Source organism: Fusarium oxysporum, chromosome 14, assembly GCF_000149955.1.
Source record: "Fusarium oxysporum f. sp. lycopersici 4287 chromosome 14, whole genome shotgun sequence".
NCBI lineage: Eukaryota > Fungi > Ascomycota > Sordariomycetes > Hypocreales > Nectriaceae > Fusarium > Fusarium oxysporum.
This window is the reverse complement of record NC_030999.1, coordinates 1,694,132-1,708,336: the sequence shown is the minus strand read 5'-3', so window position 1 is coordinate 1,708,336 and position 14,205 is coordinate 1,694,132. Positions and strand designations below refer to the sequence as shown.

At 49.0% G+C, this 14,205-nt stretch overlaps 3 protein-coding genes across 3 annotated transcripts; 1 reads left to right on the top strand and 2 right to left on the bottom strand.

The window, feature by feature from the left end:
- Positions 1–1,641: 1,641 nt before the first annotated feature.
- Positions 1,642–2,821, bottom strand: FOXG_22526 (uncharacterized protein). Its single transcript, XM_018402940.1, has 2 exons — positions 2,102–2,821; positions 1,642–2,048 (listed from the first exon to the last, which is right to left on the bottom strand). The coding sequence occupies exons 1-2, from the start codon at positions 2,757–2,759 to the stop codon at positions 1,696–1,698; spliced, it is 1,011 nt and encodes a 336-aa protein (XP_018257369.1). The 5' UTR covers positions 2,760–2,821; the 3' UTR covers positions 1,642–1,695.
- Positions 2,822–8,655: 5,834 nt separating this feature from the next.
- FOXG_22525 (uncharacterized protein) lies at positions 8,656–9,577 on the bottom strand. The gene has a single exon (XM_018402939.1). The coding sequence runs from the start codon at positions 9,334–9,336 to the stop codon at positions 8,848–8,850; it is 489 nt and encodes a 162-aa protein (XP_018257368.1). The 5' UTR covers positions 9,337–9,577; the 3' UTR covers positions 8,656–8,847.
- A 309-nt stretch (positions 9,578–9,886) lies between these two features.
- On the top strand, positions 9,887–11,817 carry FOXG_22524 (uncharacterized protein). The gene is made up of 3 exons (XM_018402938.1): positions 9,887–10,852; positions 10,913–11,288; positions 11,342–11,817. The coding sequence occupies exons 1-3, from the start codon at positions 9,975–9,977 to the stop codon at positions 11,489–11,491; spliced, it is 1,404 nt and encodes a 467-aa protein (XP_018257367.1). The 5' UTR covers positions 9,887–9,974; the 3' UTR covers positions 11,492–11,817.
- Positions 11,818–14,205: the final 2,388 nt, after the last annotated feature.

Below are 14,205 nucleotides of genomic sequence, written 5' to 3'. Positions count from 1 at the left end.
TTCTGCAATGCTGTTGGAGATATCCTTCTGAGTTGCGATGGAATTTGAATGTTGTCGAATATAGGTTCTAATCTCTTTTGAGCTGATTACAGCCTTTGTAAGATTGCTGATTGTTGATTTATCGTCCTTCGAGAGCCTTCGAAGAATAGGATGAGCAGTGGATGGGTGCTTGGTGTGTGGTTATGTGTAGCATATTGACTATCCGATCGATGTCGTACAACCCAGCCAGATGCATCGGGTAACTCCTTTGCGGTGATCAATGCAGAAGGCCAGGCGATCCAGCCGTTCATCATTGGCGCGGGCCAATATCACCTCGCTAATTGGTACCAAGATAGCAACCTCCCGGGCGATTGGGCTATTGCAACGACCCAAAATGGCTGGACCGATAATGAGACCGGTCTAGAGTGGCTAAAGCACTTTGACCGGTGCACAGCCAAGCGATCAAACAGTCGCTATCGTCTTCTGATCCTTGATGGCCATGAAAGTCACCACTCTATCGAATTCGAGAGATATTGTGAGGAGAAGAAGATTATCCGGCTTTGTATGCCACCTCATTCATCTCATCTACTCCAGCCTCTTGATGTCGGGTACTTTAACCTGCTTAAAAACGCTTACGGTCGAGAAATTGAGCATTTGATCAGATGCTCTATAACACATGTTTCTATGACCGAGTTCTTCCCGGCCTTTTATGCAGCGCATCAAGCTACTATGACCGAAAAAAATATCAAGTCAGCCTTTAGAAGAGCCGGGCTTGTTCCTTTAGACCCAGAAAGTGTGGTCTCAAAGCTTGATGTGCAGCTGCGGACTCCAACGCCTGCTGAAGAGGTCGCTAACCCTTCAACCCCTTGGGTCTCAAAGACGCCAAAGACCGTGCTTGAGGCTGGCTCTCAGTCTGAATACCTTGAACGACGAATCAGAAGACATCACAGTAGCTCTCCAGAGTCAGTTATTGAAGCTATGAAGTCTCTAGAGAAGTCAACAAAGGAATGTATGCATAAGATTACCTTACTGACACCCAGGCTTGATGATGTTCAAGAGGCAAATAAGATACTAAGCCGGTGCCGAAGGGCAAAAAGAACCCGACTACGGAAGGGAGGAGTAATGACAGTAGATGAAGCAAGGCAGGCAATTGATCAGATGGATGTTGATGCGCAGGTAGTTGCAGAATCGTCAAGAAGTAGTGGTCAAAGAAAGTCGGTCGGACCGGGGGTTCGGCGCTGTGGAGTGTGCGGTAAGTCCGGACATAATGCAAGAACGTGTCAGGTAGTAATTGAGATGTCTGGGGAAGAATATAGTGAGTAGTTTTAATTGATTAATTGATTTGTTGTGTTTTTATGATGATATCTACCTAATGGTGCAGGAAAAGTGGTTCACATACTTGGATGGTTCAAATGCTTATCATGTACGTTATAGAATATTATTAATAGATAGGATCAAACGGCGGAGATTGAGTACATATTATACGAAGATGATAGACACCTGAGATTCAGTAAACGATGGTAATAAATGGTGTTGTTTAGGTCTGGAGTAGTCAGTCAAGTTGTTGAACTCCACAAGGGTCAGCCGACGGAAACGAGACGCGTTTCAATGCGTTTCTACCGTGGGAAATATGGGGTGAAAATGCTAGACGGTGATTGGTCAAAAACAGGAAACGCAATGCGTTTCCGCTGATAATTCTTGAGTAGTAGGGCTGCTCTAAAGGTCCTCCAAGCTCAACCCTGCTACCGATATATCCAGTCCTTCTGCGTCCAAACAAAGACTCTTCTCCAACTTACAAGGGTCCACGTTCTGCTTTTTGCTGTACCAAGAAGGAGTCTTGATGCCACGGATGAAGTCTGCCACTGAAGTAACACTAAATCCCAAAAATGGTTGTTCTGGCTTCATCATCGGCAGACCCTGGTCCCGCATTTGTTTCATCAGGTATCCGAGAAGTCTATATGAACATTCCAGGGAACAACCAACTCGCCCCACGAAAAGATCTTCTTGCAGGGCATATAGCCGAGAGAAGAGTTCATCGAGTAGTCCAATACGCTGTTGATTAATCTTATCTACTCGACATTAGCCACTCTATCTATATGGTGGGTTGAGCAGGAGCACATACCGAGGATTTGACTGGGTATTGGTAGATGTGTTTCAATTAGGTCAGACGTTGTGAGTATTGCTGAAATTGTTAGATTCTTGAAGACCACTGGGCTTTGAAATGTCAAGGCAATAAATAACAGCAATGACTCGGCTTCACCAAAAGAACTTATTGAACTTTTGTCAAAGTTCAACCAGCCGTATGTCCACCAATCGTTCAGATGAGCGTGCCAGTGATCAAAGAACCCAATTTGTGCTATAGTGTCCAGATCTAGCTTTCTAGGCACCTGGCGGTGGTGACCATGTATAATGTCAAGTAAGATCAGGAGAGCTCGGGTATTCCAGTCGTTGGGTTGCGATTCTTGAAAGTTGCCTTGTATCATCCTGCTAAAGACTGGTGATGCGATGCGAAGATGCTTGGTGGATACTCGAAATTCAATCTCGTTAGGATTGCCATTCTCCTGATATGGTTGTAGAGATGTGATTTTATCGACGTCTGTTGGTGTTCCGCTTTTCTTCTTCCCTTTGGTTTGGGGTGAGGCAGTCGTCCTCGGTTCGGCCTTCTCTTTCTTATGTCGCAAATCCTGTTCCTTTGCTGCATGAACCTGTTGCAAGTTGGGGCGCTGCAAGATGAGCAGTGCATCGGCCTCTGGATCCAGCTCGAGGGGTGATTTCTTCATTGTTAAGGCTTAGGAGACAGCTTCGGGTTCTGAAACAGAGTTTCCCCCGCTTCAGGCACTGATATTATTGAGAGGGCCTCCCGCGTCAGCCACGTGCATAGTCCTACAGTTCAAAGCCAATTGCCATCCAATTGATTTATTTTACCCCGCTTTCTAGGAAGTAGACTAGAAATTTGACTGGCTTCAGCAATGTGGTTCGAAAAATAACGTCAAAGGTCCGGGGGTTTGTAGTAACCTCTCGATTCCTTCGGCAGATTCATTGGGACAATCGAGACGCACATGCACGAGGTGTTTCAGCCGTTTGATCGATTCGATAATCAAAGAAAGGGCGCTCACCGACCACTACGACTGCGTACAACGGCTTAGGCTGCCAGCCGACACAAACAATGGATGTCAGGGTGAATAATTGTTAGTGAGCCAGAACTTGACGCACCGCCGTTAAAGTGTTGGCATGTTTGAACGTGCAACCAAGCATAAATCATAAATTCAATTCTACCCCCTGTAAAGTGGGGTAAATTTAATCAATTGTACAACAATTGATTTTGGACTGTGGGACTAGGGACCGATTTCGATCTTTACTGTACCGATTTGGATCAGAAGAATCATCGTTGTTTGGGAGAAAATTCGTGGTGGAGACTGCCCGTCATGGCGGACCCAATAGGGGCCGAGATCGTAGTGGAGCAGGATGACGCCCCCTTTTCGACGCCAAAGAGACCAAGTCGAATGGTGAGGCCAACGAGCAAGGTCCGAGACACGGCGCGACAATTGGAAGACACTGCCAAAGAAACGCGAAAAACTACCCGGCAGACGACGCGAAATGTACCGACCGAAGAACAGATCGACCGACCGACCGAAACCCGAAAGAGTAGCGGCAGTGGCAGCAGCAGCGATGGAAGGGCAATGCTGCAGAAGGCGCTGGATCTCCTGGCAGAGTCGCGCAGGGAGACCAAGAGGCTGCAGGAAGCGCTGAGGGAACAGATGGAGATGACCAAGGAACTCAAGGAAGCTGTTGCAAAGCAGGAAGAGACAGTACGCGAGATGGGCAAGCAGATGGTGGAGATCAAAGATCAGATGACCGAGGAGCTGCAGCGCGTCCGCGAGCAGCTCGAAACTATCGTTACGAACGCAATGGACGGACCTCAACGATCATATGCTGACGTCACACGACTGACACCATTCTTACCCCACAACGATTCGAGGACCTTAGCCGCTCCTCCGAACCCCACAGACGTGCTTTACTGCACGATTGACGTTTCAAGACTAGAAGAAGATGAGGCTAGGCTCTCAGCCGGGACGATCCGAGCGACAGTGGAGCACGAAGCCCGCTTCGAACTGGATAATCCCACGTGGCGATGCCGAGCGGTGACTAAGGACCCAAAGAATCCCCACCGCGTCAGGATCACCTGCAGGGACGAGAGCGAGCATGAGATTGTGAAACGCGTAGCGGAAACAAAACTGGCCCCAGGAGCCCGGATCCTACGAGACGACCTGTACCCTATCAGAGTGGATAATGTCAGCCGTATTGCGGTACTAGACGAGAAGAACGAAGTTCGAGTTGAGATCACCGAGACGCTCGGCCGAGAAAATGACACCGAAGTTGCCAAGGTAGCATGGCTCAGCAAGAGAGACATCCCCAAGGCGTATGGCTCGATGGTCGTATATCTCAAAAAACGGTCAGAAGCTAGGCGGTTCATCAACGAAGGATTCTTTGTGGCTGGAGGAGAATCCGGTACTACAAAGGCGTTCGAACGTCGTGACCGCCCCAAGCAATGTTACAACTGCCAACAGATCACGAGCCATAAGGCCTACCAATGCGACAGACCACAAGTCTGTGGCAGATGCGGGCAAGAAGGCCATCACCACAGTGCATGCACAGGAACGATTCCGAAATGTATCCCATGCGGCGGCCCCCATGAGTCATACAGCAGAAACTGTCGGAAGCTCTATCCATCACAAAATGAATAGCATATTCCGACTGTTTCAACTGAATGTCAGAAAGCAAGGACCGGTTCATGATAGTTTAATGAACGACAAGGACATTCAGGATGCAACCGTATTAGCCATCCAAGAACCCCAAGCACGGAGGATCCAGGGTAGGCTATTGACAACACCGATGGGGCACCACAAATGGGTCAAGATGGTACCTACGACAGAGAGGGAAGGTAGATGGGTGATTCGGAGTATGCTTTGGGTGAACAAGGAGGTGGAAGCCGAGCAGGTGCCGATAGACTCACCAGACGTGACGGCAGCGGTTGTTCGGCTGCCAGATCGTCTGGTCTTCACGGCGTCTGTCTACGTGCCGGGGGGAGACGCCCAAGCTCTACAGGACATATGCGCTAAGCTTCGTAGAGCCATTCAAGAGGTGAGACGGAGATCCGGGGGGGCGGTGGATGTAGTGGTTGTTGGTGATTTCAATCGCCACGACCAGGTGTGGGGCGGAGACGATGTAGCAGTGGAGAGACAGGGCGAGGCGGATCCGATCATCGACTTGATGAACGATTTCATGCTCAGAAGCCTCCTTCGCCGAGGCACGAAGACGTGGCAGAGCGGAGATTATGAAACGACTATCGACTTGGTCCTGGCCTCCGAAGAGCTCGCAGACGCAAACATCAAATGCGCGATACATGGCACAGAGCACGGATCAGATCATCGCACGATAGAAACGGTGTTCGACATTTCAGTCCCGGCGCCGAAACTGGAAGAAAGACTTCTGTTCAAGAACGCACCCTGGAAGGAGATCAATAGCAGGATCACAGACTCGCTGAGGAGCAGGCCGGTGGGGAATACTGTGCAGCAAAGAACGGACAGATTGATGTTGGCCGTCTTGGATGCGGTCCAGGCATTAACGCCCAGAGCCAAACCGTCGCCATACGCAAAACGATGGTGGACCAATGACCTCACACAGCTGCGGCATGTATACACGTATTGGAGGAATCGAGCTCGAGCCGCAAGGCGTGCGGGACAGAACACTGCAGATCTCGAAGACACGGCAAAGGCTGCGGCGAAGCAATACCACGATGCTATCCGACAACGGAAGAACACGCACTGGAAGGAGTTTCTGGCGGATAACGATAATATCTGGAAAGCAGCCAAGTACATGAAGTCTGGGGATGAGGCAGCTTTTGGGAAAGTACCGCAGCTCGTCAAAGCAGATGGAGCAGCAACAACGAGCCATAAAGAGCAAGCCGAAGAACTACTGGCGAAGTTCTTCCCGCCATTGCCAGACAATATCGAAGACGAAGGACCGCGACAACAGAGAGCCCCAGTAACGATGCCCGACCTGACTTTGGAAGAAGTGGAACGTCAACTGTGGGCGACAAAATCATGGAAGGCACCAGGAGAAGACGGGTTACCAGCGATCGTCTGGAAGCAAGTCTGGCCGTCAGTGAAACACGACGTCCTCGCCATCTTTCAGGCATCACTGGAGGAAGGCGTGATACCAGACCAGTGGAGACATGCTCGAATCATCCCACTCAAGAAGCCAGGTAAAGATGATTATACGATCGCGAAAGCGTGGAGACCAATCTCGCTTCTCGCTACGCTAGGTAAAGTGTTAGAGTCGGTAGTTGCTGAGAGGATCTCCCACGCGGTAGAGACTTACGGACTTCTTCCGATCAACCATTTCGGTGCGCGGAAGCAGCGATCAGCAGAGCAAGCCCTCATACTCCTGCAAGAACACATCTTCTCAGCTTGGCGTTCACGCCATGTTGTGAGTCTCATTAGTTTCGACGTTAAAGGGGCATACAATGGCGTGTGCAAAGAGAGGTTGCTGCAGCGGATGAAGGCGAGAGGGATCCCAGAGGGCCTCTTGCGCTGGATCGATGCCTTTTGTTCAGAGCGAACTGCAACCATTGTAATCAATGGCCAAAGTTCCGAAAGCCAACCTCTACCACAAGCAGGACTCCCGCAGGGGTCGCCCTTGTCGCCGATACTGTTTCTGTTCTTCAACGCAGATCTAGTGCAGACTCAGATCGATAGGAATGGCGGGGCCATCGCTTTCGTCGACGACTACACGGCGTGGGTGTCGGGACCGACAGCCCAGAGCAACCGGAGAGGGATACAAGCGGTCATTGATAAAGCTCTTGACTGGGAGAGACGCAGCGGCGCGACATTTGAGGCGGAAAAGACGGCAATCATACATTTCACCAGGTACACAGGCAGAATAGACTCGGAACCTGTCACCATCAAGGGCGAGAAAGTTGTCCCAACGGATCAAGTCAAGATTCTTGGGGTGGTCATGGACTCGCGCCTTCACTATAAGCAACACATCGCAAGGGCAGCAACAAAGGGTTTAGAAGCGGCGATGGAATTGAGACGATTGAAGGGAATAGACCCCTCGACAACGAGACAGCTTTTTACAGCTATGGTGGCTCCTGTGGTAGACTACGCCTCCAATGTCTGGATGCATGCGTGCAAGACGGCGTCGGCATATGCCGTTCATCGAGTTCAAAGGGTAGGAGCGCAGGCGATCATAGGGTCCTTCACAAGTGTGGCGACAGCAGTAGCTGAGGCGGAAGCTCACATAGCGAGCATTTACGAACGGTTTTGGAGACGAGCAAGTAAACTCTGGGTGGACATACACACCCTCCCACGGACAAATCCGGTCCGAAATCTCTTGCGAGGGATCAAAGCTTTCCGGAGATTCATATCTCCGCTTAGGCGCATCGCGGACGTATGCAGAGAGCTACCGAGAGATACCATGGAGATCATCCAGCCGTTCGCCCTCGCCCCGTGGGAAGAACGCATGCAAGCCACGTTGGGCGGACAGGAAGGGGAAGAAGACGACAAGATCAAAGAGTTAGCCAAAGCAGGATGGGCGGTAAGAATAGCGACAAGCAGCTCGGCGAGAAACGATCTGGTCGGCATGGGAGGAACCGTTCGAATCCCTATATCCTTAGCGAGAGCCGGCAAGATCATCGAGACCTTCTCGGTCACGCTAGGGACGACGGAAGAACACAACCCGTACACCGCCGAACTAGCAGCCATCGCTCGTGGCCTAAAATATCTGCCAGAGATGAAGTATCGGATTGTAGTGATCTTGACGAGTAACAGATCGGCGGCACAAGCTATAGGTAACCCTCGCCAGCAATCGGGCCAGGGGCACATTCGGGAGATATACGATGCTATAGAAAAGCTCAAAGGAGACATGAATAGAGTCAGGCTCATCTGGCTAACATCTGACAATGAGCTCGAAATCCAGAGGATAGCCAAGATGTCAGCCCGCCACGCAACAGAGCCGTACGTCACACCACGCATAGGAACAAGCAAAGCAAAGACGACAATTCTCAGTCGAACGAGAGCAGACTTGCGAAGGAAGAGGAAACTACCAGACCGAGTTGGCAGACATTCGAGAAAGGTCGACTCAGCTCTGCCTGGTAAACATACTCGGCTACTGTACGACCAGCTACCGTGGAAGGAAGCCAGCGTGCTGGCACAACTCAGGACCGGAATAGCACGACTGAATGGCTACCTGTATCAAATCGGAGCAGCAGTGACTGATGAATGCCCATGCGGGCAAGCAAAAGAAACAGTAGAGCATTTCCTCTTCCGATGTGTAAAATGGATGGCACAGCGCAAGGAGATGATGCTTCAATGTGTAGAGGAAAAGCGCGGCAACCTCTCCTTTCATTTGGGGGGCAAAGCTGCATCAGACGGACAAAAGTGGACACCGAACATGGAAGCAGTACGAGCCACAATCCGTTTCGCGATCGCCACAGGTCGCCTGGAACAGAGATGACAACAACTTCACTACTAACCTATCGACCATAAAATTATACCTACCGACAACGACTACCCTGGACAACCAGAAGCAGGCACCGCTTCAGCCGCCGAAGATAGGAAACTGAACACTTGGAGGAATTGGGCTTCAAGTTGACCTGCCATTACTAACAATTACGGGGATCAAGGAGACAAGCGATGACCAGGCTGGAAAGAACAAGACAAGAACCACATGGGCTTGGCGAGATCAAGGCAACAACTAGCGAGATGTATGTATTTTTAACTCATAGAGCCCTCTGGGCAATGGCCTACCGGGCGTAATAGACTTGTGTGTGTGTGTGTGTGGGACTAGGCATTTATATGGACGATTCTAACAGAATCGTCTACGAATAATTCCTAGGGTTTCACAAGAGACTGGAGTCCGGACCAGATCGGCCTGGGCCAAACCCTTGATCCCTCCAGCTTCTCCCTTTCGTCTACGCCCTGGTTGGCGCAATGGTTGGTTATGAACCTTTTTGAGATGATCTTCTATTGCTGTGCGACCTCGGCAGACATACCAGTCTCGGTCGTCTTGACAAAGTAGACAACAAATTCCATCGTGAAAAACATCAAGGAACCGAATCGGATAGGCGATCGGCAACGGTCGCACGTTCCTACATATCTCGTCGGCGTCTCGTATGAGAGGTAGATGGTCGAAATTTCGCTCAAATAGCTTGATGGCAGCAACCTTAAAGGCACGCGTCGCATTGTGGTGCCGTCGGATATGCCGGGCGATATTGGTTTGCGGTACAGCGCCACACTGTTTGCAAACAATGACATGCCAAGAAGGATCGTAGTAAAAGAGATCTTCAAGTTCCATAGTGAAAGTCTTTCATAGTCCACTAGCCTTTCGATGGTACGAGCTTTTAAAGATCGTTGGAGGAAACCTCGAATTGAAATTACAGCAAAGAGAGTAGATGATGTAAGAAAGCTGAAGTACGCGTTTACGCGTGTTTACACGCGTAAGTAATGCGCCCCCAGACTGTCGATCGAAATGAAAAACCATAAGTCACCATAGTATGGTCATATGGGAATAGACAGGAGATAAACAAACACGTGAGAAATAAACAGGGGGTACAATTAAGGGTACACGACAATTAGGAATAGAAGACTAGGGCCACTTTCTTAACACTTGTATGCCAAGAAAGTGTGATGACAAAGGAAGGTGTGAAAGTTAGCGAAAATAAACATGTTGAGTTCCAATGGTGCAGGGTAGATTGCCTGCCAAGTGATGAACATTCATACCTAATTGGGTATAACTTAGTGTCTGACAAGAAGTCAAAATATCGCTTGAATCACCCCGCCAACCAAGCGATAAACAAATTACGCGCACGAAATTAGCGGGACATTCTTTTACTGTCAGAATTACTGCTTTGTTTATTGTTAACTTGTCATCCGCATCAACATCAATGTCAGCGTAGCAAAAGTAGTTGCATTCCACGCATTGTGATAGCCCTCATGGAATTCAACTTACTCATCCATCAAGTTGTGCATTGGCTTGATCATCTCCCTTTTGAACAACCCACGCCAGACATTTCGAAAGCCGGCCAAGCTTGCGCCCTCAAACGACGACGATCTCTTAAACTTAGCGAGCCCCGAAAACGTCGTTATCCCGTATCACCTCCAAGGTCAAGAGACGAGAACTCTCAAGATTCAACGTCATCAGAGATGCTACCGTCGACACCCGGAAAGAAACGGGCTCATGGCGACGACACACATCTCGACAATGAACAAACCCCACGAGCTGAAACCATAAGCACAAGCAGGCATCCACTGGATAATCCTCCAGATCTTGGCTTGAGAAGCAATGCTTCGAGTTTTGCTTCGCGAAGTGATGCCTCCATGTCACGCAACAGCAAACGCTCAAAACGGTCGCAGTCACCGACCAAACTATTTCCTATGTACGGGCCAGAGGGCCAACGATTAATTAGAGACGCACTCAGCACGACAGCACCACGGCAGTCCTTGCCTTCGTCCCTTTCTGAATTAATCCAAGATATCAATGATATATCCAGAGGCTTCAGCATTATTCCGCAAAGCATGAAAGCAGCCCTAGATCAGCATCTCAAGAACACCGCGCCACTTGATCGACTGCACGGCTTTATGTTCTTTGAAGATACTAATAGTATCAAGGACCTCGATGAATCACTTGATTGGGCGTCAGCTAGGGAAGTCCTTCGTCGTGCTTTGCGCATCGCTGATCGGTCTGGCCAGTGCTCCCAGATGCTTAGCGACGAGTCAGCGTGGAACAACATGGTGCATACTCCTCTGCTCGAACTGTTTGCTCGCGATATGTACAGCTGTACAAATCAAGAACTTCTTGACTTCATATCTTGGTATGTTTAAGCTGGGACTTCATCCATACCTCATCCACCACTGACCTTGGAACCCTGCAGCACGACGACAAACGTTGACTCAGCATATCATAGATTCCCCGACACAGCAAGCCGGGTTGACTACGTCCTACGTTTCATACCAGAACGTGATCCTACCTTCCATGCCCCATCTGACGTTATGGCGCCCTGCTTCAATTGGACGACCGACAGACTGCTGCAACAGTACCCACTCGCCTTTAGCATCGAAACTAAGCGTTACGGTGGTAACACGGCAAAAGGGGAGCAGCAGATGGGGATTTGGCATGCCGCTCAGTGGGAGTTTTTAATATCCAGGACTGGCTTAGTGGCCACAAATAAGCTCGAATTCTTACCAGGCGTTGTGGTACAGGGTCATATTTGGTCACTTGTTATCACGACGAGGTCCCAAGCTATAACGGTATGTGGAGATGATTACGTTCAAACGAATATGGTGCTAATTTGTTGGGATAGACTGTTCTTTGCAGTGTTGAATTTGGAAATACCAGCTCTGTTATTGGCGTGCTCCAAGTCATCGCTGGTCTGCGACGTCTGCGAAAATGGTCTCTTGAAATCTTATGGCCGTGGTATAAAGAGAATCTACCTGGACTTTGTCAGCTTTGACTATTTCACACTCAGCTTGACCCCCCCCTGACCTTAGGCTAGCCCGGAAACAACCAGGTCGGATCCGTGTAACGACAGAAGACGAGGTCAACCTATTCGCTGAGCTTGTAGAGCTAGGCGCCGCTTGACTTCCCACGGTCGACTCAAACCTATCCGAGCTGGACGAGCTGGCTACTGCAATCGTGAATCTCCTTACACCGGCGCCGCGGCTGCCTTCCGGGCCATCAAAAGACTCTACCCTACGCAAGAATGAAGACTAGAAATGTGCCGCATTTCCATCTAGGCCCGTGCCAGCGGCGGTCAATAGGCGGACGGGTACCCGTCCTTCTAAAATTGGAGGGGCCCCGTCCCAATTTCCATAGTTGGTATAGTTTTCTCCGCTATGGGACTCCCTCACGCCTTGTTGTTCCTCAAGTGGTTTACCTTAAGGTCCCATTTGCTAGCTATTTCAAGTGAATCATTGGCTTGAAACTAAAAAACAGGCTTGTCAACAAATAAATGAAATCAAATAAATTCAAATAAATCCAAATCAAATCAAATTAAATCGAGTCGAAATGAACTCAAATCAAATCAAATTGCGGGAGCCGAATTTATTTGGATATCTGGATTCATTTGGATAGAAGCACTGGCCAATCATTGCTGGTACTGTAACCCCAGGTTGACCCACTCCCGACCAACGCGTACCTTGAAAGTTATTGCGTCCGTCGCGTTTCGAGTTGCTTGACGAAGCCACCTGCCCCCACACCCTCGCTCCCAATGGCTCTGCCTACGAATCCCGATATCTCAGCTGCGCTGTTTTCAACAACCTCTACAGCCAATAGCGACCCCGATACAGCGACTAGCTTCAATCGATCCGATGACAATATAGAAGCGAATGTGGACATTTCTTCGATAGCTCACTTAGGGTACAAAGGCATCGATTGGCATCGCCTCCGAGGGTATTTAGCCAGTAAACAAAAAAAGAAGGCAGCGGACAGGATGGGTATGGGAGCACGGATACCATATCGAGAAAGAAAGTTCCGGTCACCGTTTCTGACTCTGCAAAGAGTATCAATAGACAAAGGCTGCCATTACCCACATGTATGATGCTGCGTCAATACTAGCTTCTCCGACGACGGCAGTATCCACGCTTGTTACAAATAGCAATTAACCTATTTTCAGTTCCCGCGATATCTTCTGAGCCAGAACGAATATTCAGGCTTACATGGCGGGTGGCCACGCCTCCGAGAAGACGGCTGCAAGCAGATATTGTCGGAGCAACGCGGTACATCTTATCGTAGGACAAAAGTGGGGCCATTGAGATATACAAATAAATCCAAATAAATCCAAATGTGCCCAAATGAATTCAAATCAAATTCAAATCGAGTCGTCCAAATCCAAATCAAATCCAACTAGGGTCAATTTGATTTGAATTTATTTATTGACAAGCCTGCTAAAAAAGCCTCGACATGTTTAAGTTGCAAATAATACTGAAACTCTTGAATGACTGGGGTTGAACGATAATACAGCTTTCCTTCTATTCTATGGCTGAATTCAAGGCTTCTTATTCATCGATATCCGGGCTTGAGGGTATGCCATTTCAAAAATTCCGGGAATCACCCTTTCCTTCCTTTCAAGTCTCCGACTGCTAGGGTGAAGGCCTTTAAAGTACAGTTCAGAGTCTTAGATGAAATCATCTAGAGATATAAACCCGAGAAGACGATTCGTTATGACAATAAATAACCGAATTCAATAAAATATTTTTTCCTTCTTGGCTCGGTTTATGGTTATAGGGGGAGAACCCGCTGTCGGAATGGTGCCATAGGACCTGAGTACTCTTATCTCGAGACTCCTTCCTTAGTAAAAGATAATTTGCAGCCTGTTGTTTGAGTTGTCGCTTTGTATTTCCGTTCTCTTAAAATAATAAGGAGGTTCCGGTGACTATGGCCTATAAATAATATTCTCCTACTGGCTTTCTCTTTGCTCGACCTTCCAGTTATAAATGCTTAGCCGCTGGGCGCTGCCCAAGCGTTGATTGCTTGCAATAAGGCACCCCGTGGTTCATATTCGGATATAGGTGGGAGGCAGTCGTCGGCGAACGATGCCGGTATTCGTCTTTGTGTCGAATCCATAACAATGCAATTTTGATAGGCTCGCAATTAAAGGCGCCTAAAGCCTCCTGAATTTGGGACGTTTCTAGTTAAATTTATAGATACACTAACAGGTAAGAGTCAAGTCACAATGAACACAATAAGATGGAAAGCCCGACAACAGAGGTAGTCGATACCGAATACAGTAATTAGCACAGGACCCGTCCAATTTTAGAAGGACGGGTACCCGTCCCCCATACTTGACCGCTTGGTTACTGTCTCAATGTGCGCGGACGAAAGGTTTAGAATCTAAAGGAGATATTTCTGAAAAACGACGGGAGATTGCAAGGGGGGGACGGGAGGAAAATGGAGAATGTGGGGCGATTTGCATGAACATTAGTACAGGTAGGGTTAAACCTACTGCCAGCCGAGGTCCAACCTGGAGCTCCACCGTTGAGAGTAAGCCTCCCCTTAAACATTACGTCGGCTCGACGGCTTTTGTCTGCGCCTCGTTCTTTCTAACTCTCTACCTTCCAGTGCCCCCGCGACCTGCCGGCGCGAGAGGAGAGCGGCCGTGGTGCCTTACGTTTAAAAAACACAAACCATTCCTCACTTTTACCCCCGCCCCAACCCTTCAAAAACGGG

Coding starts and splice junctions, on each gene's coding strand:
- FOXG_22526 (XM_018402940.1), bottom strand. CDS start 2,759: ATGAAGAAATCACCCCTCGAGCTGGATCCAGAGGCCGATGCACTGCTC. Junction 2,049..2,101: donor AATACCCAGTCAAATCCTCG/GTATGTGCTCCT, acceptor AATGTCGAGTAG/ATAAGATTAATCAACAGCGT.
- FOXG_22525 (XM_018402939.1), bottom strand. CDS start 9,336: ATGGAACTTGAAGATCTCTTTTACTACGATCCTTCTTGGCATGTCATT.
- FOXG_22524 (XM_018402938.1), top strand. CDS start 9,975: ATGGAATTCAACTTACTCATCCATCAAGTTGTGCATTGGCTTGATCAT. Junction 10,853..10,912: donor CTTCTTGACTTCATATCTTG/GTATGTTTAAGC, acceptor GGAACCCTGCAG/CACGACGACAAACGTTGACT. Junction 11,289..11,341: donor CGAGGTCCCAAGCTATAACG/GTATGTGGAGAT, acceptor TTGTTGGGATAG/ACTGTTCTTTGCAGTGTTGA.